A 24,771-nucleotide genomic window follows, 5' to 3' on the forward strand; every position below is an offset into this window, starting at 1 on the left:
GAAAGAAAGAAAGAAAGAAAGAAAGAAAGAAAGAAAGAAAGAAAGAATTGCTGTTCATCAAAATACACTATGAAGAGAGTAAGAAGGGAAGCCAAGAGGTTGGAGAAGATATTACAAATCAATAAGAAAATGATGGATCATAAAAAAATAAGACAAAATGGAAAATGGAAAGACTGGACAAAAATGGGCCTGGGAAACACAAGTTAACACTAAATATATAAAAAGTTGTTTTTTACTAATCAAACAAAAGCATATTAAAACCCCTGAAGAGGGGCATTTGGGTGGTTCAGTCAGCTAAGCATCCAACTCTTGGTTTTGGCTCAGATCGTGATCTCAGAGTCGTGAGATCAAGCCCTGAGTCAGTCTGTGAGCTCACTGCGTAGTTTGCTTGAGAATCTCTCTCCCTCTCCCTCTGCCCCTCCCACTCTTGCATGAGTGCTCTCTCTCTCTCTCAAATAAATAAATTTAAAACAAAACAAAACAAAAAACTCTGAAGGTACTACCTATCACATACCAGAAAGACTGAAATTAAAAACTGGCAATAGCAAATGTTAGCAAGAATACAAAGCAAGAGAACACACATCCATTGTGGGGATGAACTCAAACTGGTACAACCATTTTGAAAAATATTTACTATAGTTGAAGAGATGCACACTCTATGATTCAGCAATTCCACTTGTAGGTATTTATACAATAGAAATCAATGCAGTGCCATCTGGGTGGCTTAACTGGTTAAGTGTTTGACTCTTGATTTCAGCTCAGGTCATGATCTCAGGAGTGTGAGATGGAGCCTCCTGAGTGAGCTCTGAACTGGGCGAACTGGGCGTGGAGCCTAAGATTAGCTCTCTCCCTCTCCCTCTTCCCCTCCCCAACCGCCCCCCCCCATCATGTGTGCATTCTCAAAAAAATAAAAAATAAAAAACAGAATCAATGCACAGCTATACCAGATAACATGTGTAAGAATATTGTTCTCCTTTATGTAGCTCTTAAAATTTTTGAAATAATCGTAACCTTATAGAAAATTTTTAAGTACAGTTCAAAGAACTACTTTTCCTGAACCGTTTATAAGTTGCCAACCTGATGACTCATCAACTCACGATATTTTGTTGTATATTTTCTATAAATTAGGATATTTTCGGGGCACCTGGGTGGCTCAGTCATTAAGTGTCTGCCTTCGGCTCAGGTCACGATCCTTGGGTCCTGGGATCGAGCCCCGCATCGGGCTCCCTGCTCGGCAGGAGGCCTGCTTCTCTCTCTCCCACTCCCCCTGCTTGTGTTCCCTCTCTCGCTGTGTCTCTCTCTGTCAAATAAATAAAATCTTAAAAAAAAAAAAATTAGGATATTTTCCTACATAACAATGTAACCATCAAAATCAAGAAATTAATACAGATATATTCCTACTATTTAATCTTCAGACCCCATTTATTTCATCAAATGTCCCAATAATGTTCTTTATAGCAAAATCTAGTTCAGCATTCTGTTGCATTTGTCATGTTTCTTTAGTTTCCTTTTGTCTAATGAGTTCCTTAGTCGTGTGTTGTTTTTTATGACCTTGGCAATTTTGAAGGTTACAGGCCAGTTATTTTGTAGAACGTGCTTCAATTTGAGTTGCTTTCAAGCTCACTCAGGGGGCTCTCAGTAGGAAGCTTCAGTTCCCTTTCTCTTGACCTCTCCACAGGGCTGCTCACAACATGGCTTTCCCCAGAGGGAGTGACCAAGACAACTTAAGAAAGAAATCACAATCTTTTATAACCTAATCTTGGTAATAACATACCACCCCTTTTGCCGTATTCTATTGCTCACACAGACCAACGCTAGTATAATGTGGGAGGAGACTACACAAGAGTGTGAATTCCAGGAGGCAAGGATAATTGGGGGTCATCTTGGAGGTCAGCTACCATATCTGATATCTCTACATGATTAGATACAGGCCATGTATCTTTGGCAGGAATGTAATAGAAATGTGCTGTCCTTCTCACTGTATTCCTACCAGGTGATACAAGACTGCAATTCGTCTTATTACTGCTGATATGCACTTTGATCCCTTGATTAAGGAGGGTCTACCAGAGTTTGCATTGTAAAGTTACTTTTTGTCCTTTTGTAACTGTGGTGGTTTTAAATTAATGTTCATATTAATTCTTTGATACTCTTCTCTTCAAGAGGTGGAGCCCTAATTCCCTTCACCTTGAGTGTGGCTTAGACTTAGTGTCTTGCTTCTTCTAACAGAATAAAGCAGAGTAATGGAGTGTGACTTCGAAGATTAAGTCATGGAGCTGCCATGTCATGCAGACACTTAAGCAGCCTCTAGGGAGGCCCATGTGGTGAGAAACTGAGGCCTCCTGCGAACAGTCCTCTGAAAGAGCCATCCTGGAGAAAGATCTTCCAGTCCTGGTGAAGCCTTCAGATGACTGCAGCCCCTGGCAACATCCTGACCAGGACAAATAAGGGAGAACATGAGTTAGGACCCTCAGCTAAGTCACTCCTGAATTCCTGACCCACAGAAACTGAGATAATATTGATTGTTAGAAGCCACTAAGTTCTGGGGTGATTTGTTAAACAACTCTAAGTGAAAACTAATATAACAATAACTATTTTGTGGGTCGGTATTTGATATTACATAAATATCCTGCCCATTAAATTTTCAGTTCATTTATTCATCTATCAGTACGAACTCATATTTTTCTATTTTAGTCAGTGAATTTTATTCAGTGAGCTATAATCCATTACCATGATTTATTTTGTTACTCAATTGTCTTAGATGTGGTCCGTGGAAAGGAATCCTTTTAAGCTGGATTCTGTGTTCCTCTGACATGGCTCCATTTTGGGGGCACTTCCTTGCTTTCTGGTACAACAAAAAATTTAAGGCTCATCTACTTTCCCTGTCCCGGCCAGAAATCAGACTGATGGAGCCCTGATGATGTTTAGAGTCACATTTCTCTTTCCACTTAGGTTCTGACACCTCATATCAAATTACACGCCACCTCCCCTATGTAGATGTTCTCTCCATTAGGGTGACAACTTATACTAAATTGCTCCTGTGTGGACACCTTCCTCACCTTGCTTGGGATCTCACACCCTACACTAGGCCTTCCCTCCAATGGATGCCCTCCACAGCCTGCTGACACTGCGGATCACTTCACACACCTATGTGGATGCCTTCTTACCCCACTTCAGCCCCAATACTCCAATGCCAAGTCAACCCTCTACTTGAGAGCCTACCCTGTTCTACACTACTTAATGGCTTTAGGCGTGACTTATTCAAGAAGGGAAGAGGAAAAACTATAAGGATATTTGTAACAGCATGATCTGTAATATCCTCAAAACCGGAAATAGGGTATAATGGATAATTTGTGGTACAGAATACAGTGAAATACTTCATAGTATTAAAAATGAACAAACTTGGGGTGCCTGGGTGGCTCAGGTGGTTAAGTGTCTGCCTTCGGCTCAGGTCATGATCCTGGGGTCCTGGGATCAAGCCCCGTGTCGGGCTCCCTGCTCAGTGGAGAGCCTGCTTCTCCCTCTCCCTCTGCCTGCCGCTCTGCTCTCTATCTCTCTGTCAAATAAATAAATAAAATCTTTAAAAAAAAAATAAAAATGAACAAACTTTACAGTTTAACTTACATAGATCTTACATCTAAGAAGTCAGATTATTCAAAAGAATCCAAATTGTCTGATTCTGTATAAAGTTCAAAGACAGGCAAAATTAAACTCCAGTGCATAGTAAGATGGTAAAAGCACAAAGAGAAGCAAGGGAATAATTACCATTAAATGTTGGGTCACTGGTTACCTTTGGGAAGGAGGGAGGAGGTCATGATTGGGAAGGGCCTTAAGGGCTTCTGGTATACTGGCCATTTTATTGCTTGACTTGGGTGGAAGTCACATGGAATGTTCCTTTTATAAGAATTTGTTAAGTGGCATAGTTACGTTGTTTGAACTTTTTTGTACGTGTGATATATTTCACAACAAAGGTTTTAAGAAATCTTCTCTTTCACTACATAGCAATAAGGCTCTTTAGCAAAATTATTTTGGAACCTTAGTTTCTCTTCTAAAAGATGTAGTAAATACCTACTTTACTAGGTTATTGTGAGAATTAGATGAGACCATAACCACAGCTTATACTTACTGTATGCCAGGAATTTAGCTAAATATTAGTTATGCATAATCACATCCAATCCCCATAACAACCCAGTGAGTTTGAAAGCACTATCCCCATTCTACAGACTGGGATGTGTATATATTATTGTCAATCTACATACTAGGCTAATCAATAGTCTGGAATAATGATACATGGCACTTTAAATTTTCTCATAACATGGTTGCACTATGAGATGCTGGGTTCTTAATTCTGATCTATAGCAGTCATCTTTTTTATCCCTGGTGAACACATAATTGGTATCCAGTAAATGTCTGTAAAATGAATGACTGCTGAAATAGGCAAGTAAGTGTTTAAGAGAACATACATTGCTTATAGTGGGATTTTCATTAGTTAATTCCTGCATTGTGGGACAGGTTCTGTAATCTTTTTTTTTTTTTTTAAAGATTTTATTTATTTATTTGAGAGAGAATGAGATAGAGAGAGAGCATGAGAGGGGGGAGGGTCAGAGGGAGAAGCAGACTCCCTGCTGAGCAGGGAGCCCGATGCGGGACTTGATCCCGGGACTCCAGGATCATGACCTGAGCCGAAGGCAGTTGCTTAACCAACTGAGCCACCCAGGCGCCCCCAGGTTCTGTAATCTTGACAATAATTTAGTTTTAGCATCTGTCCAAAATTTAAACTAATCCTAATTTGAAGAATGAATGTTACAAATAAAGAACTAAGACTATGTTGGTAGATATAGTATTAAAAGATAATAAAGAAGACTCAGTTTTTTGCTTAGTAATACTTCTTAAATTTCAGCAAGCAACTGCCAGAGCCATGATTATAATTTCAGGCCTTATCTGAATACGTAATGTCATAGCAAATTTTTTTTTTTAAGAGTTTATTTTGACAGGGAGACAGCGAGAGAGGGAACACAAGCAGGGGGAGTGGGAGAGGGAGAAGCAGGCTTCCCACCGAGCAGGGAGCCCGATGCGGGGCTCGATCCCAGGACCCTGGGATCATGACCTGATTGGAAGGCAGACACTTAACAACTCAGCCACCCAGGCGCCCCTGTCATAGCAAATTTTTATTTATTTTTAATTTTTATTTTATTTATTTATTTGAGAGAGAGAGAGAGCACAAGCAGGGGGAGCAGCAGAGCAGAAGGAAAAGCAGACTCCCTGCTGAGCAGGGAGCCCGATGTGGGACTCGATCCCAGAACCCCTGGATCATGACCCAAGCTGAAGGCAGACACCCAACTGACTGAGCCACCCAGGCGCCCCCCATAGCAAATTTTTAAGGGCATCAATAATAAAACACTCTATGGCCTTAATATTAGCTTTTGAGGCAAAAAGTACCATTTAACATATACACAATTGTACAATGCACCCCAGAAATAATAAATTCAGAAAAAAGATAACTTGTAAAAGTGTAAAATCATGACTCTCATACAAATACATATAAAACAAATACATGTCGGGGTGCCTGGTGGCTCAGTTGTTAAGCGTCTGCCTTCGGCTCAGGTCACAATTCCAGGGTCCTGGGATCAAGCCCCGCATTGGGCTCCCTGCTCGGCAGGAAGCCTGCTTCTCCCTCTCCCCCTGCTTGTGTTCCCTCTCTCGCTGTGTCTCTCTCTGTCAAATAAATAAATAAAATCTTTAAAAAAACAAACATGTCAAAGGTTTTCTCTAATCATTAATTAATAAAGGAACCAGTAAGATGGTGTAACGGGTTCAAAAGACAATTCAAAAAACACACATACATATGCAATCAGGAATGCTGAAATGAATTTACAGGTAGTTAAAAACTAGTTAATAGCCACATTGCAAGAATCAACTGTACCTCGTTTTTATGGGTAAGAATCTTTTCTACCAGTTTCCTATACCTTACAGAGTTATAAAATAGCTCAAAGACAATGATGCATAGGCCCTCATAGAGTTACATAGCCAGGAAGAGTGGATTAGATAAGATACCTAGTAATATTTATTTTGAAATCCATTTCAAAGCCTTTCACAATATTTCCTAACAATGAAACTATGACTGGTAGTGTGGGAAGCTTCTCAGAATCAAGGAAATGAAATCTTCTCCAACTCATAGGTTGTTTTTCCAATATTAACTTAATTTTTTTAAAATCAATTCTATTTTTTTTAGAGAGAGAGACAGAGCGAGCATGAGAGCAAGTGGGGGAGGGGCAGAAGGAGAGAATCTTCAAGCAGACTCCCCACTTAGTGTGGAGCCCAATGCGGGGATTGATCCCACAACACCATGAGATCATGACCTGAGCTGAAAGCAAGAGTTGGAGGCTCAACCGGCTGAGCCACCCAGGTGGCCCAATATTAAGAAACTTACAACTTAAGTTCCCATCTATTAAAAATATTATCCACCAGCTCTGTGGAGTTTTCTGTTGCTATAAATAGAATATTCACAAATATCTAAAGCCCATCTATGATTGACATGTTCTTTTTTTTTTTTAATTTATTTATTTGACAGAGAGAGACACAGCGAGAGAGGGAACACAAGCAGGGGGGAGTGGGAGAGGGAGAAGCAGGCTCCTGGCCGAGCAGGGAGCCCAATGTGGGGCTCAGGTAGACGCTTAACGACTAAGCCACCCAGGCGCCCTTGATTGACATGTTCTAACCATTAATTAATCACCCCTAAAAACAGTGATCTTCCACAGAGAGTGCTGAATGAGGCCGACTTATAATTTCAAAATAAACAAGATTAGCACTTCTTTCTAACCATGTGGATACCCTATTCACAGTATTCCATTTCTATATCCTAAGCTGAGGTCTAAAGAAGTGTTCTAATGGTACAGGCTTTTTATGTGACATGACCTTTGATACCTAAGGTAGTAGGACATGCCTGCTATACTGATGACCTATTGTTGGCGGAGGTATAGAATGGGCACTTTGCATATGTTCTTTTTTTTTTTTTTTAAGATTTATTTATTTATTTGACAGACAGAGACACAGTGAAAGAGGGAACACAAGCAGGGGGAGTGGGAGAGGGAGAAGCAGGCTTCCCGCGGAGCAGGGAGCCCAACGCGGGGCTCGATCCCAGGACCCTGAGATCATGACCTGAACCGAAGGCAGATGCTTAATGACTGAGCCACCCAGGCGCCCCACTTTGCATATGGTTCTTAACTGCTGGTAAGAATATAAGTTGCACCAACTTTCTGAAGGGCCATTTGGTAACTACAAGAAAAATCTTAAAAATGTACATACCAAAAAAAAACCAAACAAGACAGTATAAATGATGATTATCTACGTGGAAAATCCCTAGGAATCTACAACAGAGCTACTAGAACTAATAAATTAGTAAAGTCATAGGATACAAGATCAATATACAAAAGTCAATTGTATTTCTACAAACTAGCAACTAACAGTTAAAAGAATTGAAATAAAAAATACTACTACAATACTTAGATATAAATCTGATGAAAGTTGTTCAACACCTCTACACTGAATTATAAAACATCGGTGAGATAAGTTAAAAACCTTAAAAAAATGAATACATTTTTAAACACACATTCATGGGTCAGAAAACTCAAGACCGTTCAAGTATCCACTCTTCAAAAGCTGATTTATACATTCAGTCCAATCTCAATTGAAATCTCAGCAGTTTCTTTTGTGGAAATTGATAACCTGATTCTAAAATGCACACAAAAACACAAATAATCTAAAATAGTTGCAACAACTGTGAAAAAGAACAACATTAGAGGACTGGGCGCCTGGGTGGCTCAGTTGGTTAAGCGACTGCCTTCGGCTCAGGTCATGATCCTGGAGTCCCGGGATCGAGTCCCATATCCGGCTCTTTGCTCAGCAGGGGGTCTGCTTCTCCCTCTGACCCTCCCCCCTCTCATGTGCTCTCTCTCTCTCAAATAAATAAATAAAATCTTTAAAAAAAAAAAAAAAAGAACAACATTAGAGGACTAACATTACCTGATTTCAAGACTTATTATAAAGCTACAGTTATCATGACAGTATGGAGTTTACATAAACAAACAGATCAATGAAAAGAATAGAATCCACACACATACATGGGCAGCTGTTTTGTGACAAAGGTGCAAAAGAAATTCAGTAGAGAAAAATGTCTTTTCAACTACTGGTACTGGAACAATTAGATTGCGATGTGCAAAAAGACAAACTTTGAAAAAGTTTGCCAGTTTCCAATAAGATTTCTGAAAAAGTTACTATATGGTCAAGCAATCCACTCTTAGGTTATGTACCTAAGAAAAAGGGTAAACTCAGGGTGCCTGTGTGGCTCAGTCTGTTAAGCATCTGCCTTTGGCTCAGGTCATGATCCTGGGGTCCTGGGATTGAGTCTCACACTGGGGTCCCTGCTCAGTGGGGAGCCTGTTTCTCCCTCTCCCTTGGCCCCTTCCCTCTGCTCGTGCTCTCGCTCGCGCTCTCTCTCTCTTGCAAAAATAAAGTAATTAAAAAGAAAAGAAAAAGGAAAACCTAAGTTTACACAAAAGACTACAGAGGGCCCTTGGGTGGCTCAGCCTGACTCTTTTTTTTTTTAAAGATTTTATTTATTTATTTGACAGAGACAGCGAGAGAGAGAACACAAGCAGGGGGAATGGGAGAGGGAGAAGCAGGCGTCCCGCCTAGCAGAGAGCCCGATGCGGGGCTCCATCCCAGGAACCTGGGATCATGACCTGAGGCGAAGGCAGATGCGTAATGACTAAGCCACCCAGGCGCCCCTGAGCCTGACTCTTGATTTCGGCTCAGGTCATGATCTCAGGGTTGTGAGATTAAGCCTGCGTAAGGCTCAAGGTGGGCATGGAGTCTGCTTAAGATTCTTTTTCCCTCTCCCTCTGCCCTCCCCCACGCTCCGGCATGAGCTCTCTCTCTCAAGACAAACAAACAAAAAACCCAAAACTATATGTAAACATTTATAGCACTTTTATTAAAAATAATCCCAAACTTGGGGCGCCTGGGTGGCTCAGTCATTAAGCGTCTGCCTTCGGCTCAGGTCATGATCCCAGTGTCCTGGGATCAGGCCCCACATCCGGCTTTCTGCTCCGCAGGAAGCCTGCTTCTCCCTCTCCCACTCCCCCTCTGCACCACCCCCAACCCTGCTCGTGCACACATGCTCTGTCTCTCTCTCTCTCTCAAAAATAAATATGTGCAATGAATTTTGCTAAATGTAAATTAAACATCAGTAAACCTGGTTTTAAAAAAAGTCTATACAGTTAACCCAGAATAATGGATATATGCAAAAATTTAGTTGTATATTTATTATAGGAAGTACAATATGGTTTATAAGAGTAAACCTGATGGAAGCTACACTTACAGTGAACACAGCATAATGTATAAACTTGTGGAATCACTATGTTGTACAACTGAAACTAATATAACATTGTGTGTCAACTATACTCAAAAAAAAAAAAAGAAAGAAAAAGGTAAACTTAACTATCCAACCGCAAAGGAAATGTTATTTCCACTAACGTTATTTTCTAATAACAAAAAGTTATTGTGCTATTGTTTATCCATAAGGAACACTATCAGGCCATTTAAAATATTAAAAATGGCCTGAAAGGTTATACATTAATATGTAAAAATGATTATCTTTGGGATAGGATTATAATATATTTTTTGTTATCTGTATTCTCTAACTTGCCTACAATGAACACAGACTGCATGTGAAGTCATAAAACAAGTTGTAAAAGATATTTTTCAAAGGAACATATAACTAAGGAATATAGGAGAGCGCTAAAGGCCTGTAAAATTAGTATCTAAGCCTAATATAAATAAATACCCTACCAAAATAAGCTGAGGCTTGTGAAAAGTATCAAGAACAACAAAAATTGTTTTATGTTTTAGTTACATTTAAAGTACAAAGAACCAAAAAAAGGGAGAGGCTCGGGCGCCTGGGTGGCTCAGTTGGTTAAGCGACTGCCTTCGGCTCAGGTCATGATCCTGGAGTCCCGGGATCGAGTCCCGCATCGGGCTCCCTGCTCAGCAGGGAGTCTGCTTCTCCCTCTCCAGCTCCCCCCTCTTGTGCTCTTTCTCTCTCTCACTCTCTCTCTCAAATAAATAAATAAAATATTAAAAAAAAAAAAAGGGAGAGGCTCATTATTTGGGGTGCTAGGCGAATACATCACCAATGTTAAGTTATAGGCTGAGAGTACAAGCAGGATTATTTTTATTTTGCTTCAGTCTTCACTCAAACACAATGATATGCAGAATGAGAAGAGCAGAACTGAACCTCAAGATAGGGAGGGGTGTGTAAGAGTGCTTTTATCCACTCTGAATGTGTTTAAGTCACAATGGCCCAAGTGACTGCTCCCCAACATACCAGAGATTTTCCAGGTGAGTTGACTATACTGCTGCTGGTAATCTGAGAGACCCTGGCAAACAGGAGTGGTGCTGAAAGACTAGAAGTAGGCAAATGCAGTTTTGATTTTCAAAGTGGGGAGATAGGTAGATTCCACAAACTAGACCAGTGAACTTGACATTCATTCTAGGCAAAATTCTGGCTGGATTTATTAAATCCATTCAGAAATAAAAGCCCTGATCACTAAGTATCAAATCATTACACATTAATACTCTTAATGGCTTTTGGGAATTTGTATTTCAATAAGGCATATTGGAAAGTCTTTTACAATATCCTTGTGAACAAAACAGAACAATTAGGTAGATCAGTTGAACATCATGGACAAAAGACTACTGTTTTTTTGGTTTCTTTCTAAGATTTTATTTATTTATTTGACAGACGAGAGAGAGACAGCACGAGCAGGGAGAGCTGCAGGCAGAGAGAGAGAAGCAGGCCTCCTGCTGAGCAGGGAGCCCAACTCGGGGCTTGATCCTAGGACCCTGGGATCATGACCTGAGTCAAAGGCAGTTGCTTAACTAACTGAGCCACCCAGGTGCCCCACAAAAGACTACTGTTTAATGGGTTGAAGTAAATGTATAAAGAGGTATCCAGTGATGGCCTGAGGGCTTGGTCCTCAGTTTGGATTTGTTCACCATTTTATAAATGACTTGGAGGACACAGATGTGCCTATTTATCTAACCTGCAGCTGACCCAAAGCTAAGAGGGAGGGCTAATACAAAGGATAACCAAATCAGGACCCAAAAATGTCTTGACAAGCTAGAACTCAGTGTCAAATCTAACAAAATGAAATTTAACAAGGGTAAACGTAAGTCTGACTCTTTAAGTCCAGAAAATCAATACCAGTACCAAGACAGGGGAAATTTGACTTGATGGTAATTCAAGTGGATAACACCTAGGGTTTTTAATTGACTGAAATCACAGTTTAGGTCCAAAGCTAGGAAGTTAGACGGGATTAGGGTTTAGCTTCATAAATATTATTTTCCTTTCAGTTCAATGTAAACTTTTGATAGATTTGAAAAATGTAACAGGCTACTTCAGAAGGTAAGTATGTCCTTCCTGGAGGTCCTCAAGCCAAAGTTAGATAATTCCCCTGGATGGTGAAGAATCTAGTGGAAGGTTTAGCAGAAGAAATGACCCACACAGTGCCAAGATTCTACAATCTACTTACATATAAGTAGATGTAGCCACCCAGGAGTTTTCTTGCCAACAAGACCAGAAGCTCCTAAAGGCAAGATTTCTTTTACTTCTGTGTAGCTCATGTAGCAAATATAGGCATTCCATAGAAAAACAACGTTTGGGGCTGCCCGGGTGGCTCAATCATTAAGCGTCTGCCTTTTGCTCGGGTCATGATCCCAGGGTCCTGGGTGGAGCCCAGCCATCAGGCTCCCTGCTCTGCGGGAAGCCTGCTTCTCCCTCTCCCACTCCCCCTGCTTGTGTATCCTCTCTTGCTGTATCTCTCTCTGTCAAATAAATAAATAAAATCTTAAAAAAAAAAAAAAACCCACAACATTTGTTGAACTTTCTGATACTTCTGAGATGAGAAATAGCAATATTCTTTAGATTGCTGAAAGTCTTTCACTTCATATTTAAGTGGACATTGCTTGGTTTTGCCATCCCAGCATTTATTATCTATCTAACCTACCTACCTAGCTCATCATCGGTTTATAGAGATCCATCCAATTGTGCTAGTAAAAGAACGCAATCTGCCAATCAGAGCATCACAGTCCCATAGACATGATTCAATCTACACATATGAGATGCCATCAAGTTGAAGGTGAGAGGATATAAAGGACCAAAAAATAGTACAAACATCTTGGGACCAATGGAATGAACCTAACCTATCCAAGTGTGGAACTAACACCCAAAAGAGCAAACCTGAGAGTTAGAGACTCTGGTGACATAATTTAGCACACCTATTATGTATTATATTCACTCCATTCTTGACTTCAGAATTGTCTGACTTTCAAGCCTCTCCTCCACCAGGCATACTACCCTGACTCCCTAGGTCTTTATCCTGACGCTCAAGGAACTCTTTTCATCAGGTGTGAGAGGTAGAATCCGAAGGAAAGAAGAGAAGGAAAGACAACAAAAAAGAATAAAAAACAGAAATGTAAAAAGAAAAATACATATATATATATATATATATGCAAGCAGACTATGAGTGATATATTATGGACTTGCAAATGGGAACAGCATGAAATGCTAAAAGAATGGGAAAATGGAGGTTTTCGGGTGTGCAGGTTGGTAGGAAAAAAAAACGCTTTACAGGAAAGGGGCATGTAGGATGCTATCTGCATCCATGGCAAACCTCTTGTGCCACTCTCTTGGTCACTAGCCACAATAGCCAACTTTCAGTTCTTAAAAACTAAAGTTCTTGGGAAGCCTAGGTGGCTCAGTCAGTTGTGCGGAGGACTCCCGATTTCGGCTGAGGTCATGATCTCAGGGTTGGGGATCAAGCCCCATACTGTGTTCCAAACTGGCTGTGTAGCCTGTTTAAGATTCTCTCTCCCCACCCCCCCTCTTAAAAAAACCCCCAAAAAACTGAAGTTCTTTCCTGTCTTAAAGCAATTATGTCACTGTCCGATGCTCTTTCCCCAAATCCTCTCACCACTGGCTCTTTTCTCACACTTTCAATCTCTGTTCAAATGCCACCACTTCAGAGATGTCTTTCCAGTCCAACCAATCTAACCTGGGCCTTTCTTTCCATCACCTCTTATTTCCTTCAAAGCTCTTTTTTTTTTAATTTTTATTTATTTTTTATTTTTTTTAAAGATTTTATTTATTTATTTGACAGAGAGAGACACAGCGAGAGAGGGAACACAAGCAGGGGGAGTGGGAGAGAAAGAAGCAGGCTTCCCGCGGAGCAGGGAGCCCGATGTGGGGCTCGATCCCAGAACCCTGGGATCATGACCTGAGCCGAAGGCAGACGCTTAACGACTGAGCCACCCAGGTGCCCCTCCTTCAAAGCTCTTAACACCAACTCTATTTACTTAAAATGTTTAGTTTATCGACTCTTTACCAATGGAATGTAAGTTTCCTGAAAGCAGGAATTCTTGTCTTGAACACCTCTTTTTCTTTATACCCAAATTCTGGCAGAGAGCGACAGATAATGAATAAATTATTATTTATGGAAGAGAATGAATGGCAGAGAGAAAATAACTTGGGAGGAAAATCGGCGTTGTAGTCAGGCTGTTCCTAGGGAAGGCGATAGGAAGGGGGCAGGAAAAGTCAGCTGGTCTGGAGACTGCATATGGAGCTGAAGGTTTACGTCGGTGAGAGTAGAAGGTGTCGGATCAGGGCTTCAGGCTTCCCCTGGCCACCCGAAGGGTGAGCGGCTGGGTGGGCAAAGGGGCATACGCCACTTAGTGCCCAACTCCTGGGCGTCCCCTGTGCGGAAAGCAAACGCTAAGCTCTCTTCAGACCCCCCCACACCCACCCCACAACCTAGGTCCCGCCCCGTGGACCTTACGCAGTCGTCTTCCACGCAATCACTAGCCCGTGGACACCAAACTTAGCACCCGGGCGGAGCCCCTGTGGAGCAGCAACAAGTGAGAAACGACCACCCTCCGCCCGTCCACACAGAAGATCCGACACCTGCCCCACATCCCGGCCGGGGCTCACCCGCCGGCTGACGTGCTTCTCCCCGCCCCCAGCCCTCCCCGCGGCCCTACTCGGGCCCTCACTTACGCTTGTCTCCGAGCTATGAGCCGATGCATGGGAGTCGCCATCTTAGCGCGGCTGAGGACTGCCGCGCTGGGTTTTGGGAAACTCCTCGGAAGGGGCGGGGACTTCGAACCCCGCGTCCTCCTGCCTGGGCGGGGCCAGTCCGGCCTGGGGGGCTTCTGGGGTAAATTTTGGGGTAAGCACTGGGTGGGTAGGTGGTAGGTCTTGTTTCCTGTGTAGTTCTGCAGTTGGAGAAAGAGGAATGAGGCCGGTTGTCTCACATGAACAGGCTTTTGAAGGATGAGTACAGGTATACTGCGTGAAGAGGCATGGAGAAACATTTTCAAATGAGGGAAATATATATACATATATACATAACTATGAATAAAACTGTGCAGTGTTCAGGAAGTAGTCTGGAAAGCAAAATAGAAAGGAATGAACTGAGCAAGATTGGGACCATAAATTGAAAGACTGACTTTAGTAAACCATATAGTGCAAATATATATTAATTATTTCTATATTTATGTATTTCATAGGGATGGTTAAGGACCAAATGACACTCTGTAACTAAAGCTACTTTGTCTACTGGAAAAAGTTTATACAAACATTAATTATCTTAGGATATTTTAGCATTTAGTGGCAGATCATGGAAATTTTATTCCCTTAAATCCACATTCTTTGAACCATATATAATTTTTTGAAATATATATGTGTGTATGTTTCTGGGCTTCCACTCATTTTTTTCAGGTATTATTTATGGAGCGCCTAAAATGTTTTAAAAAGTGAGGATAGAGCATTGAGCAAATAAAGTCCTTGCACACATGCAGCTTTCTACAAACAATAAACAAAGGCAATGTCCAATGAGCATACATACTCTAAAGAAAAAAAATTCAGGGTAAGGGCATAAAAAGTGGTTTAGCACTGGGAGCTAGAGAAGGTGATTTCCTTGACCTTTGAGCACATCTTGTTCTTAACAAAATGGAATCTTACTATCTGTTCTATTCTTCAGCTTGCTTTGTTCATTTCTCAATGTACTTACGGACATCTTTTCCCATGTGAGCACATACAGATTTGATTCATTCTTTTTCTATGTTAAGTTATATGGGTTACATGGATATTCCACAATTTATCCAACTAGTACCCAATTTTGTGTATTTTTAAAAATATTTTATTTATTTGTCAGAGAGAGAGAGCGGGTATGCACACGAGCAGGGAGAGGGGCAGGCAGAGGGAGAAGCAGGCTCCTCAGTATGCAAGGAGCCCGATGCGGAACTCCATCCCAGGACCCTGGGATCATGACCTGAGCCGAAGGCAGATGCTTAACTGACTGAGCCACCCAGGTGTCCCCAGTACCCAATTTTGAACAATTAGATCATTTACCACAAAGATGAGATGAATATATTTTTAAACACTCATCTGTCTTTCTGTTATATGACTTTCTGGAAGTAGAATCACTGGGTCAAAGGGTATATGCACTTTTAATTTGATTGATATTACCTACTGTCCTTTAAATAGGTTGTACCCAAATGTGTTTCCTCACCAGAACCGAGAATGGTTAAACTTTTAAACTCTTCCATATTTAATAAGCCAACTGATACATTATTGATGAGGGTAAGTACTTTTCATATGATCATTGGAGACTATTTTTTTCATGACTTAACAAATTCTTTGCTTATTTTTCTATTGGATTTTTATCTTTTTAATAATAATTTGTAGAAACTTTTAATATTTTATATAAAGACACTTTTTTTAATATTTTACAAATATCTTTCCTTTCAACTTTGTGATCATTTACTCTCTACAGAGCATTAAATTGTTAAATAGGCATTTTTTTTTCCTAACTTTTTTTTTTGAAGTAGGCTCCACACTGGTCATGAACTCACAACCCCAAGATGGAGACCTGAGCTGAAATCAAGAGTCAGACACTGTGGCACCTGGGTGGCTCAGTCATTAAGCGTCTACCTTTGGCTCAGGTCATGATCCCAGGGTCTTGGGATCGAGCCCCGTGTCGGGCTCTCTGCTCAGTGGGAAGCCTGCTTCTCCTTCTCCCACTCCCCCTGCTTGTGTTCCCTCTCTTGCTGTCTCTCTCTGTCAAATAAATAAATAAATAAAAATCTTAAAAAAAAAAAGAGTCGGACACTTACCTGACTGAACCATGCAGGTGTCCCCTAAATAGGCATTTTTTTTCAATTGAAAGATTTATTTATTTATCTTAGATAGAGCATTTGTACTTGGTGGGGTGGGGGCAGAGGGAGAGGGAGAGAGAGAGAATCTCAAGCTGACTCCCCACTGAGTGTGGAGACCGATACCGCTCTCGATCCTATGACCTGAGCTGAAATCAAAAGTCGAACACTTAACCAGCTGAGCCACCCAGGCGCCCCCCTAAATAGACATTTTTAACAATCTTTTTCTGTATGGGTTCCTGGATTTGACTCATGCTTAGAATGGCCTTCTATGTCCCAAGATTATTGAAATGTGTTTTGAGCAGCACTGAGCTGGCTCAGTCAGTAGAGCATGTGAGTCTTGACGTCAGAATTGGGAGTTCAAGCCCCCAAATTGGGGTAGAGAATACTTTAAAAAAAAAAAAATAAATAAATAATAAAATATTTTCTTGTAATTCTTTAGTTACAATTATGGTTATATTCTTAATCCTCATTTTTAGTTTTTGAAACATCATTTACTAAATAATCTATCACTTCTTTACTGATTTGAAATTCTACTTTCTTGTATACTAAATATGTACAAATTTAGTTTGAACATTTTGTTTTCTTCTGAAGATCTATTTTTGTCAGGATGTGTCATTATTTTAATTTCCATGATTCAATAGGATATTTTGATATCTGGCATGGTAATCCCTCCTAATTAATCCTTCTTTTCCCCCAATTTTCTTCATTGTTCCTAGGCATTTATTTCCCTAGATAAGCTGTATTCTCAAATTTTCTAGTTTCCCACAAAACAAGATTCATCTGTCAGCTAGTTTTAAAAGAAACTGCATTATAACAAATATGAAAAGATGAGACAGAATGAGCTTTGACAAATCAAAAGGAGAAAGCAAATGGCATTATTTGTGATGATTTGGTTGCATACCTGGAAAGCCTACAAGAATTAATTAAAAGTCTCTGGAGAGTTCAACATTGTGGTCAAGTACATATACACAAAATACAATAATAACTTGCTTTTTCAGGGGCAGGAGCAAGCCAATGTTGCTGTTTCCCATTGAGGCCTGTGGGCTTGAGGGACCCTCAGCTTTGTTCAGAGAATTTAGGCCGAAATTCAGATGCTGAGTTTTGTAAACCTTAATGGGTTGCAGCTGAAGGAATTAAAAATTCCTGTGAAAGCTGCAAGTAATTTCTATCTGGCAAGAATGAATATTTTACTAGTCTTTAAGCAGACTGTTTATTCTAGGAAAACCTCCTAAGTGTCTTCCAGTTACATAAGATGTCTGAAAGAACTGGGGGAAGGATGGATGTAAAAGACGTGTTGGAGAGAAAGTTGCATCTCTCTGGCCTGGGATGCTTTGGGGCAAGATGGTTGTTTCCTGCTCGGACCCTGGCCTGTTAGAGAGCACCTGTGGTTCAAGAGCGGAGCACAGAACAGGACCTGCTTCTGGGGCAAACTGTGTGCAGTTCAGGGCCCTGTGCTTAGAAAAGTCCCACATTTGGTTTAATGCTCTGCTACTGCCATTTTTAAAATTCATAGTAACTTTTGAACAGGGAACCCTGCATTTTAGTTTTGCTCTGTGCCATATACATTATGTAAATGGTCTGCACCAGAAATTGGTCAAAGTGTTTTCACCAGACCCTGTGAGACGAGTGAAATGCAAACTAGCTCCATCAGGATCAGAAGAGGTGAGAGAACTGATCCTCCCTGGAAGAGAGAGAGAAGAGAGAGAGGAGAACTGATTTTCCTGGAATTCAGAATCAGTCTTCTCCCTGAAGATTGGTGGCTATTGTTTAAAAAAAAAAAAAGTTTTTTGGGGCGCCTGGGTGGCTCAGTCGTTAAGCGTCTGCCTTCAGCTCAGGTCATGATCCCAGGGTCCTGGAATCGAGCCCTGCATCCGACTCCCTGCTCCGTGGGAAGCCTGCTTCTCCGTCTCCCACTCCCCCTGCTGTTTTCCCTCTCTCACTGTGTCTCTCTGTCAAATAAATAAAATCTTAAAAAAAAATTTTTTTTTTACTCTTTCATTATGTTTTACAACTAGTTATTGTAACCATTGGAGAAACCTCAGTGTTGTAAAATTGGATCCTGGGGCAAACTCAAATGTGGGTTCTCCCTTCATATGCCTTTGAATAAAAAGAAAGGGGCCCTTTTCTTTACAGTAGGATAAGAGAGTTTGACTAATCTGGCTAAATAAGAGAGAGAGAGGGGGGCGCCTGGGTGGCTCAGTCGTTAAGCGTCTGCCTTCGGCTAAGGTCCTGATCCCAGGGGCCTGGGATTGACTCACATCGGGCTCCCTGCTCAGCGGGAAGCCTGCTTCTCCTGCTCCTGCTCCCCCTGCTTGTGCTCCCTCTTTCGCTGTGTCTCTCTCTCTGTCAAATAAATAAATAAAATCTTTTTAAAAATAAATAAATAAATAAGACAGAGAGTCAGAGCAGGGTGACTATATGTTCTGTAAAGAGGAGTAGCCATGCAAGGGGAATGGCAGAAGGGCTTTTGGGCCTCTGTGGGTATGAGGCTCTGGTTCCCCAAATGAAGAAAGAAACTCTTCCATCCATCTTTGGGCAGAGAGGTGAGAACAGCGCCTGAAGTTCCTTGGAATTGGGGGAGAGCTGCCTTCCTCAGTTGCTTCTACTTCTTGAGATAGCTTGACAGCTAACTACTTAACAGTTGTGTCACATTCTTTTATCTTCAGACGGAGCTGCTGGGACTCCTCGGTCTTTGGGCCTTGATCTAACACTCTGCTGTGACATAGCTTCATGGAGTGCTCCTAACTCTGTGTGATTCTGAGTGCAGGATTTGCTCCTTCCCTCTCTTGTAATTAACGGATCTGCAGGAGGAGAAAAGGAAGTTGACATGCTGAGAGGACCAGAGATGAGAGACAGAACAATAACTACTTAGACTTGATTGTTTTCCTTTTAGATTATTGTGGCTTCTCTTTAGTAAATCCCTTTTGTGATGAAGATGGTTCAAGTTAGGGGGCACCTGGCTGGCTCAGTCAGTAGAGCATGTGACTTTTGATCTCAGGGTTGTGAATTCAAGCCCCACACTGGGCGTGGAGCCAATTAAAAAAAAAAAAAGATGGTTCAAGTTGGGTTTCTGTCTTGCCCCCAAAGAATCTTTGATTTTATCTTTGAAGGGATTGAGAGACTCAGGCATCTGTGTTTCAAGTACTCAAGGAAGGGCATTGAGAAGAGTTTTCAATTAGAAATAATTGTGCCTCTGATAAACCCCATTGGGTACAATGCCGCCACTGTGCTAAACTTCAGGCGTCTTCGTTACGTGATTTATCCAAGGTCCATGGTCCTGAACCTTTCCCATTGCATACCTCTCCCTCCCCTTCCGCCAGTTGGGTTTATTTTTATTTTTTTTTTAAGATTTTATTTATTTATTTGACAGAGAGAGGGATAGCGAGAGAAGGAACACAAGCAGGGGGAGTGGGAGAGGGAGAAGCAGGCTTCCTGCTGAGCGGAGAGCCCGATGCAGGGCTCGATCCCAGGACACCGGGATCATGACCTGAGCTGAAGGCAGATGCTTAACGACTGAGCCACCCAGGAGCCCCTAGTTGGGTTTATTTTGAAATAATATAGAACTGCTTCCCTTGTATCATTGAGGATTCAATTGCAAGAAACAAAACTTTGGCTAAATAAACAAAGAATTTATTGGCAGCATATTAGGTAGAGATCATAGCTTAGAAGGAGGAATTGCATACCCAGCCTTGAGAAGTTCTCGACCCAGAAAAGTCCAGATCTTACTAGTGGGGAACTTGTGTGCTACTTCTTTCAGCTCTTGCCAGCAGATGATGGGGTCCAACCCCTGCAGTACCTGTGTGCCTCATGTCAACAGTAAAGTTCCCTGTAAAAGTTTCCCTGGCTTCTTACTGAGATGTGTCCATCCCTCTAGCCATGGGTGGGCTCCCACAATCAGCAGTCTGCCAGAATGAGGAATAGAGGAACACCGTAAAGAGTGAATGCTGAGCAGAAAAAAACAAAAGATGTACCCTATCTCCTGTAACAGGACCTTTCTACAAGATCTGTTATGTAAATTATTCACAGCTAGATGCAGTGGGGGTGGTCACAGTGTTTCACAAAGGCCTACAGTGACAAAACACTTAAGAGATGTCATACAGCAAACCCAAAGGAAGGTGGCTCTCTTTCTCTCTCCCTTTTCTGGTGAGGATGATAAACTTCTGTCTTCTAAATCCAATCATTTTAATTGCCGAGTCAGATACATGGTGAATGTTTTATTAAAGTTCATGTGAAACTCAGAATGATGCTCTAATATTTCTTCTAGATGTATCCCCATTCATTGAACTGCTCTGGCTTCCCACCCCCTCTACTGCACCTTCCCGGTATTGTGGGTGCTAAGGCTAAAATGGCTTTATTCCAGTTTGAATTTAATAGTCTTGAAACCATGCCTCCTTTTTTAAAACACAAGTAATCCATTTTCATTATGGAAAAACTTGGAAATACAGATTAAGAAAAATAATGTACATTATCTTCCACTATCTACAGAAAGAGACGTTCGAAGTTCTCTTTTGGGAAATGTAGATATTTCTTATATCCATAACTGACCCTTAACTAATTATAACACTTCATTTTTGTTTATTTTTATTTTTTATTTATTTTTTAAAAAATATTTTATTTATTTGACAGAGACACAGCGAGAGAGGGAACACGAGCAGAGGGAGTAGGAGAGGGAGAAGCAGGCTCCCTGCTCAGCAGGGAGCCCAATGGGGGACTTGATCCCAGATGACCTGAGCTGAAGGCAGACACTTAATGATTGAGCCACCCAGGTGCCCCTATAACACGTTTTAAAATATCACAAATGGGGCATCTGGGTGGCTCAGTCGGTTAAGTTTCTGCCTTCAGCTCAGGTCATGATCCCAGGGTCCCCGGATCAAGCCCTCCATCAGGCTCCCTGCTCGTTGGAGTCTGCTTCTCCTTCTCCCTCTGCCTTTCTTCCTGGCTCATTCTTTCTCTCTCTCTCTCTGTCAAATAAATAAGTAAAATTTAAAAAATTATATATCACAGACAATATATGTCTGGGGAATTTTTTTTAAAGATTTTATTTATTTGAGAGAGAGAGAGAGAGAGAAAGCACATGAGAGGGGGAGGGTCAGAGGGAGAAGCAGACTCCCTGCCGAGCAGGGAGCCCCATATGGGACTCAATCCAGGGACTTGATCCAGGGACTCCAGGATCATGACCTGAGCCGAAGGCAGTCGCTTAACCAACTGAGCCACCCAGGCACCCCTGTCTGGGGAATTTTTAATCGTCTTGAGCAGCATTAGTAGATCTTTGCTTCTTGGTGTTTTTTTTTTTAGCAACAGCATTTATTGAGGGTCACACACTGTGCTTTTAGGTAATATTTCTAAAAGTTGAGGTATATTTACATAAAATAAAATGGACAGATTTTGAACTGTATGGCTTGATGAATTTTACCAAGTACAAACACCTATGTAACTACAAAAGATGCAGCCACCACCTAAATCAAGATATAGAACATCGTCTCAGTGATTTTTACAAATCGTAAAGCAATGTTGCACAGCAAGAGGCATGAGGAGTAAGAGTTCTACCATCACGGCGGTCTATCTGGAATGGAATGAAAGGGCCCATTTTTTGCATTTCAGTGTCCACATCACTCTCAGCCCCATTTCTTGGTCATTAGGGGGAGGATATTCTCTTATGTGTAGAATTCTGAGAGTTCCTTATAGCTATCATTAGCATCTTAAAAAGGTGTCACTTTCCCCGAAGAGTATATTTACTTTTTGAAAATTCGAATTTCACATAGACTTACTTTCTCTATTCAGTCTAGACAAAATTTTCTTTTTTTTTTTTTTAAGATTTTATTTAGTTATTTGAGAGAGAGCATGAGCTGGGGTGGGGAGTGGCAGAGGGAGAAGTAAACTCTCCCAGCTGAGCAGGGAGCCCGATGCGGGACTCGATCCCGAGACTCCAGGATCATGACCTGAGTTGAAGGCAGACGCTTAACCCAGTGAGCCACCCAGTGCCCCTAGACAAAATTATTTTTTAAGTGTTCTACTTTTAAAAAGTTTTACTTTTGGTGAATGCAAAAAAATATAGGAAAATGCACAATTTATCTATAGGTCCTTAGGCATATGGATTGAACATTTGTAAATAATTTATTGTAAATTGTAAAAAAAATTTTTTAAAGATTTTATTTATTTATTTGACAGAGAGAGAGAGAGACAGCGAGAGAGGGAACACAAGCAGGGGGAGCGGGAGAGGGAGAAGCAGGCTTCCCGCCGAGCAGGGAGCCCGATGCGGGACTCCATCCCAGGACCCTGGGATCAGACCTGAGCAGAAGGCAGACACCTAACCATCTGAGCCACCCAGGTGCCCATGTAAATTGTAAAAATTTATTATTGTCTTTGAATGTATATCTTAATTTTTATTTATTTGTTTGTTTATTCGTTTATTTATTTAAGATTTTATTTATTTATTTGTCAGAGAGAGAGCACAAGCAGGGGGAGTGGCAGGCAGAGGGAGAAGCAGGCTCCCCGCCGAGCAGGGAGCCCGATGCGGGACTCGATCCCAGGATCCCAGGATCATGACCTGAGCTGAAGGCAGACGCTTAACCGACTGAGACACCCAGGCATCCCTGAATGTATATCTTAATTTTTTTTTAAATGTGAAGCAAGTAATATTCTATAGAATTAAATTACTTTCTCTGTGATCGATAAAACAACTGAAAAAGGCTTTTTTGAGTTATCAGTACTACTAGAGAAAGAACCCAAACTCTCCAAAGTACTTCATAATAAATTCCTCTAACTCATTTTTCGTTAGAATGCTAATCAGAAAAATACCAAATCAAGATTCAGTTTATGTGGTTTGTAAAGCAGAAATAAAATAGTAATTATACTTTGTTTTATAAATAAGAATGGCATGATAGCCTTTCTCCACAAAAAAACAAATACAGCCTAAGAGCCTTTCTTCTTCTTCTTTTTTTTTTAAAGATTTCTTTATTTTAGAGAGGAAGAGAGAGCGGTGGGGAGGGGCAGAGGGAGAGAGAGAATCTCAGGCAGACTCTGGGCTGAGCGTGGAGCCTGTCACAGGGCTCAGTCCCAGGACCCTGAGACAACCACTAGAGCTGAAAGCAAGAGTTGGACGCTTAAGCAGCTGCACCACCCAAGTGCCCCTAAGAGCCCTTCTTTAATATTGAGAAGTTTGCCTTTTTGTGAGAAGCATTTTGTATAGCATTAGTTTAGGTTCAAGATAGGCTCTGGAGTTGTCAGCAGATCCTTTTCTTGTACTTGATATCAGTAAGTTTGCTATAAAGATTTCCTTTCGGCACCATCTAGTCTTTTTTTTTTTTTTTTAAGATTTTATTTATTTATTTGACAGAGAGAGACACAGCGAGAGAGGGAACACAAGCAGGGGGAGTGCAAGAGGGAGAAGCAGGCTCCCTACTGACCCAGGAGCCAGACATGGAGCTCGATCCCAGGACCCTGGGATCATGACCTGAGCCAAAGGCAGATGCTTAACAACTGAGCCACCCAGGCGCCCCACACCTTCCAGTCTTTATCAGTCTTTTGAGAATTTGGTAAAATGTGAATTAACTTTGGAGAGTGTTAAGATTTGCTTCAAATTTCCAAGTATTACTAGCATCTGTAAATCTTGTCCACTTTAGATAATACAGCTTTCCATTCATCACATGTTAGATCAGGATTTTTGTGACATTCATGCTCTCTCTCTACATTTAAAAAATACTAACCATTCTGTTTCTTTTCCATTTCTTTGGTGAAGTTTCATGAAGCCATTTAAAAGTGGATGTCATGAAGGGCTTTTTTTAGTGGAGGAGTATAATTGTCATATAACATTTCTTTCAGGTATTCAACATAATGATTCCATATTTGTATGTACAGATGGTCTCCAACTTACTATGGTTTGACTTACAGTTTTTCAATTTTTTTTTTAAGATTTTATTTATTTGTGAGAGAGAGAATGAGAGACAGAGAACATGAGAGGGAGGAGGGTCAGAGGGAGAAGCAGACTCCCCGCTGAGCAGGGAACCTGATGTGGGACTCGATCCCGGGACTCCAGGATCATGACCTGAGCCGAAGGCAGTTGCTTAACCAACTGAGCCACCCAGGCGCCCCAGTTTTTCAATTTTATGATAATGTGAAAGAGATACACATTCCATAGAAACCGTACTTCAGATTTTGAATTTTGATCTTTTCCCAGATGTGTGGTATGATATTCTCTCTTGATGCTGGGCAATGACAGTGAGCCTTAGCTCCCGGTCAGCCACATGATCATGAAGGTAACTGACAGACTTACAGTTGTAAGTTCTCACCCATAGAGCCATTGATTTTTACTTTTAGTGTAGTATTCAATAAATTACATGATACATTCAGTGCTTTATTATAAAAGAGGCTTTATGTTAGATGATTTTGCCCAACTATTGGCTAATATAAGTGTTCTGAGCACATTTAAGTTCTGCTAGGCTAAGGTATTATGTTCTATAGGTTAGGTGTATTAAATGCATTTTTGACTTACAATATTGTTAA

General features: G+C 41.1%; 1 protein-coding gene and 1 pseudogene across 1 annotated transcript in view; both read right to left on the reverse strand.

Moving 5' to 3' along the window:
* Positions 1 to 14,160, reverse strand: part of ZCCHC10 (zinc finger CCHC-type containing 10) — a 21,098-nt gene extending 6,938 nt beyond the window's left edge. The window contains exon 1 of the mRNA XM_021701982.1: positions 14,108 to 14,160. Within this exon, the coding sequence (XP_021557657.1) occupies positions 14,108 to 14,148 (41 nt within the window). The 5' untranslated portion in view covers positions 14,149 to 14,160. The remainder of the gene's footprint in view (positions 1 to 14,107) is intronic.
* A 5,231-nt stretch (positions 14,161 to 19,391) lies between these two features.
* On the reverse strand, positions 19,392 to 19,505 carry LOC123325337 (annotated as a pseudogene).
* Positions 19,506 to 24,771: the final 5,266 nt, after the last annotated feature.

Source organism: Neomonachus schauinslandi, chromosome 7 (genome assembly GCF_002201575.2).
Source record: "Neomonachus schauinslandi chromosome 7, ASM220157v2, whole genome shotgun sequence".
Lineage (NCBI taxonomy): Eukaryota > Metazoa > Chordata > Mammalia > Carnivora > Phocidae > Neomonachus > Neomonachus schauinslandi.